Source organism: Sinocyclocheilus anshuiensis, unplaced genomic scaffold (assembly GCF_001515605.1).
Source record: "Sinocyclocheilus anshuiensis isolate Anshui unplaced genomic scaffold, SAMN03320099.WGS_v1.1 scaffold411, whole genome shotgun sequence".
In the NCBI taxonomy this organism is placed as follows: Eukaryota; Metazoa; Chordata; class Actinopteri; order Cypriniformes; family Cyprinidae; genus Sinocyclocheilus; species Sinocyclocheilus anshuiensis.
Genome location: NW_015549608.1, coordinates 385,868 through 390,104, shown reverse-complemented (window position 1 = coordinate 390,104; position 4,237 = coordinate 385,868). Strand labels below are relative to the sequence as shown.

General features: G+C 35.8%; 1 protein-coding gene across 1 annotated transcript in view; it reads right to left on the bottom strand.

Moving 5' to 3' along the window:
• plekhg4b (pleckstrin homology domain containing, family G (with RhoGef domain) member 4B) overlaps positions 1 to 4,237 on the bottom strand; it is a 50,531-nt gene that overhangs the window by 31,904 nt on the left and 14,390 nt on the right. Inside the window, exon 4 of the mRNA XM_016447882.1 lies at positions 447 to 641. Within this exon, the coding sequence (XP_016303368.1) occupies positions 447 to 641 (195 nt within the window). The remainder of the gene's footprint in view (positions 1 to 446; positions 642 to 4,237) is intronic.

Here is a 4,237-nt window from a genome sequence, read left to right as displayed (position 1 = left end):
AAAATTTTTAAGAAAATAAGAAATATTGCTACTGTATTATTTCACAGTCAAATAAAATAATTAGTATTAAATAATAATAATTTTATTTTACAGAAAAATTACAATACTAATATACTATAATTTCTTTGTTTTTAAATGAGCCTAATTTCTTCTTAATTTTTTCATTGTAATTTTTCATCAAGCCGCCTGAGACACTATGAGCTGCAAGCGTGTAAAAACACTCTGAAAAATGCAGCGTATAAATGTATTTAATAAAATCACAGCACTTGCCCAATTGCCCAATAATTGGTTTTATTTCACTTAACCATGCAGCCTTAGTCTTTGGTTTGCAATGAACTTCAAAAAAAAAAATGCAGTTTTTTTTTATTTTTATAAGGAATATTATATGTAGATTAATTCTGAGTGTCTGTTTCTTTGGTCTTGTTGGTTTCGAGCCAGTCACGCACCGGGAAGCGTCAGAGCACCGGAGGTCAGGAGCTCCTGGTTGATGAGTGAGAGCAGCGCTGGAGCACAGACAGCAGGGGGCGCCGCGGACGGGCCAGGAGACACCGCTGCTCTGCTGGGGGGTTTAGGAGGATCAAACTCATCAGCGCTGTTACTGTTCCTCCTGGGGCTCGAGTGCAGACCCTCATCAGAGAGACCTGAACACACAAACACAGATCTGAGCATCACAGCTCATTATCACAAAGACTTCATGATGATGATATGTGACCCTGGAGCACAAAACCAGTCTTAAGTGTCAGTTTTGTGAAATTGAGATTGATACAGATACAGTAAATAAGCTTTCCATTGATGTACGGTTTGTTAGGATCGGACAATATTTGGCCGAGATACAACTATTTTAAAATCTGAAATCTGAGGGTGCAAAAAAATCTAAATATTGAGAAAATCATCTTTAAAGTTGTCCAAATTAAGCTCTTAGCAATGCATATTACTAATCTAAAATTAAGTTTTGATATATTTACGGTAGGAAATTTATAGAATATCTTCATGGAACATGATCTTTACTTAATATCCTAATGAGTTTTGGCATAAAAGAAAAATCTATAATTTTGACCCATACAATGTATTGTTGGCTATTGCTACAAATATACCCCAGCGACTTAAGACTGCTTTTGTGCTCCAGGCTCACAGGCACATTTTAGTTTCCTAAAGATCGTGTCAGACCAGTTTCATGATTCTTCCTTGTCTTGTGTCTTGAGAGCGTTTAGAGATGTTTTAACAGCATCTCGCAGCTGGTCAGTTTGATTCGTTTATGTGAATCATTTCAAATGCATTCATTCTGTGATTTAAAGTGGCAGCACTCAAAATCATAACTACATTTATTTGGCAGATGTATTCAGAACGTAAAATGCAAATGATGGCATGTTTAATATGTTTAAAACAAATAAAACAAACATTTAAATGGCAGAGATGCAAACAATCAGTTCATTTGACTGTAAAATCAAACACACGTTTCATAATCTGAACTGAACTACACTATACTGTTCAAAGCGTTTGGGTCAGTAACTTTTTATTTTTAAAGAAAGTAATACTTTTATTCATTAAGGATGCATTAGACGGATCAAAAGTGACATTTATAATGTTACAAATGATTTCGATTTCAAATAAATGCTTTTCTTTTGAACTTTCTATTCATATGTGAATCCTGAAAAAAATAACACAAATATATGATGCAGCACAACTGTGTTCAACATTGATAATAATCAGAAATGTTTCTCGAGCAGCAAATCAGCATATTAGAATTATTTCTGAAGATCATGTGACACTGAAGACTGGAGTAATGATGCTGGAAATACAGCTGCGCATCACAGAAATAAATTACAGTTTAACAGATATTCACATAGAAAACAGCTATTTTAGATAATAATAATATTTCATATTTTTATTGTATTTTTAATCAAATAAATGAGTGAGCAGAAGAGACTTCTTTCAAAAACGCTTACTGGTTCCAAACCTTGGAATAGTAGTGTATATAGTGCATATACTAAACAGACTGTCTGGAGGGAAGGAAGATTGGGTTCAGGTGTGACAAAAACTACACGGTGAGTCAATGTTGAGTCACAATGGAGACCAGGTGTGTGAGGCACACACACACACACACACACACACACACACACACACACACACACACACACACACAGAGCTGAGTTTCTGGGCCCTCGGGCTCTGATTTGAGGAATGCTGAGGCTGACATTCCCAGCTGAAGCAGATGTTTGTGAACTTTCTCCTGAATCCAAACCCTCAGGCTGTTTCTTCCAAACCCAGCAACCCAAACAATACATACAACACAACTCGTTCTCCTCCTCCTGAGAGGAAAGACTGCGGCTAAAGAGAGGAGTTCAACAACTCTAACAAACACTACATTTAACTACCTTCCTTCAAGAATAAATTGTCCAAATAACACATTTAAAATGGGACAAATATTTTTCAGAGTAACTAAACACCACTACTACACTGTGCTGGAACTGTTATAATATTTTAACATTTTATGGCACTGAGGAAGAACATATGAATATCAACCAATAAAAGAAAGATCACACAAATAATACATTTAAAATAAATTAATTAATTAAATACATTTAAAATAAAATAGAATTAAATAAAAAATAAAATCAGTTCATTTGCATGAATCACCTGAATAAATTGATTCACTTAAAATAAATAAAATAAAATAAAATAAAATGCTGCAAACATCTAATTGAATGATTTTCAGTTAAGGTGGATTTGTTAAACTTTACCAGATTTAATTATACTTACTGCAATTAAACATTTTTTAATAATTAATAAACTCACCTGGAAACATGCAGAATTTAATTAAATATGCTATAAAGTATGTTGCTTGTTAATTTACATTAATTATTTGAATGAACTGATTCACTAGAACAAATTAGAATTTCCAGTTCTATAAAAATGTTGCAAACAGACTTTTTTTGATCAGTTCATGTACACGAATCATCTGAATGAACTGATTCACTAGAACAAATCAGAATTTCCAATGCCACATATGTGTTTCTTATCAGTTTGCAATAAAAATGTTGCAAACAGACTTTTTTTGATCAGTTCATGTACACGAATCATCTGAATGAATTGATTCACTGGAATGATTCAGAATTTCCAATGCTATAAAATGTCGCAAATAGACTTTTTTTTTTATCAGTTCATTTACACAAATCATCTGAATTAATTGATTCACAGAAATAATTCAGAATTTCCAATGCTATAAAATGGTGCAAACAAACTTTTTTGGATCAGTCCATGTACACAAATCATCTGAATGAATTGATAGACTTGAATGATTCAGAATTTCCAATGCTATAAAATGTCACAAACAGACTTTTTTTGAATCAGTTCATTTACATGAATCATCTGAATGAACTGAATCACTAGAACAAATCAGAATTTCCAATGCCACATATGTGTTTCTTATCAGTTTGCGGGGGTTGTAAAGCTGTACATGACTACTAGTTGGAAAACATAGGTTATTACTGCAGATAAAAGCAAGTTAATAGTATCGCTGCTTTAAGTTAGTCACTAACCAACACTTTTCAAAAAGCAGCCTGACAATATTTGGTTGACTTTGCATACGTCTCTGAGAGCGAGTCCGAGCTCTGGGGTATCATGGGAACCAGTTCATATCACAAGGGACCACATGCAATCACAAAGGCCAAGCAAAACCACATCAGCCGTAATCTGATCCAGCCTCAAAGTCATTGGCATTTGTTTTCTGAGCAAAGTCTGACTGACCCCTGCTTCGCTCGGGCTCTGTAACAGGACAGATATTACGTGGAGATGGGCTTTACTCTTTAAGCCTCTCTTCAGCATCCTCACCGGCCCAACGGGACACAATGGTCCCCATTATGACGGAGGCAAACCATCTGGATGGGAGCTTAACAGCGCTGTGTGTCGAGCAGGTAAGCGGCGCAGAGATCCTCCCTCAGGTGGGTCATCGGATCCGCTGTGGCTTCCTGCCCAGACTCAATGGCTCTGATTTTCATGTGTGGGAAAGAAAGCCAGAGAACAGAGGGACTCTGCAGAATCCCAGATGGGAATTTACCTAAACCACTGTGTGTGTGTATGTGTATGTGTGTGTGTGTGTGCGTGTGCGTGTGTGTATGTGTGTGTTAGTGTTGTCAAAAGACCCAGTATTTCGGTACCAAATCGGTACTAAAAAAATGAAAACGTTACGGTACCAGGTTTTTTTAAGTACCGGTGGTACCGAGTACCCGGTCAACCC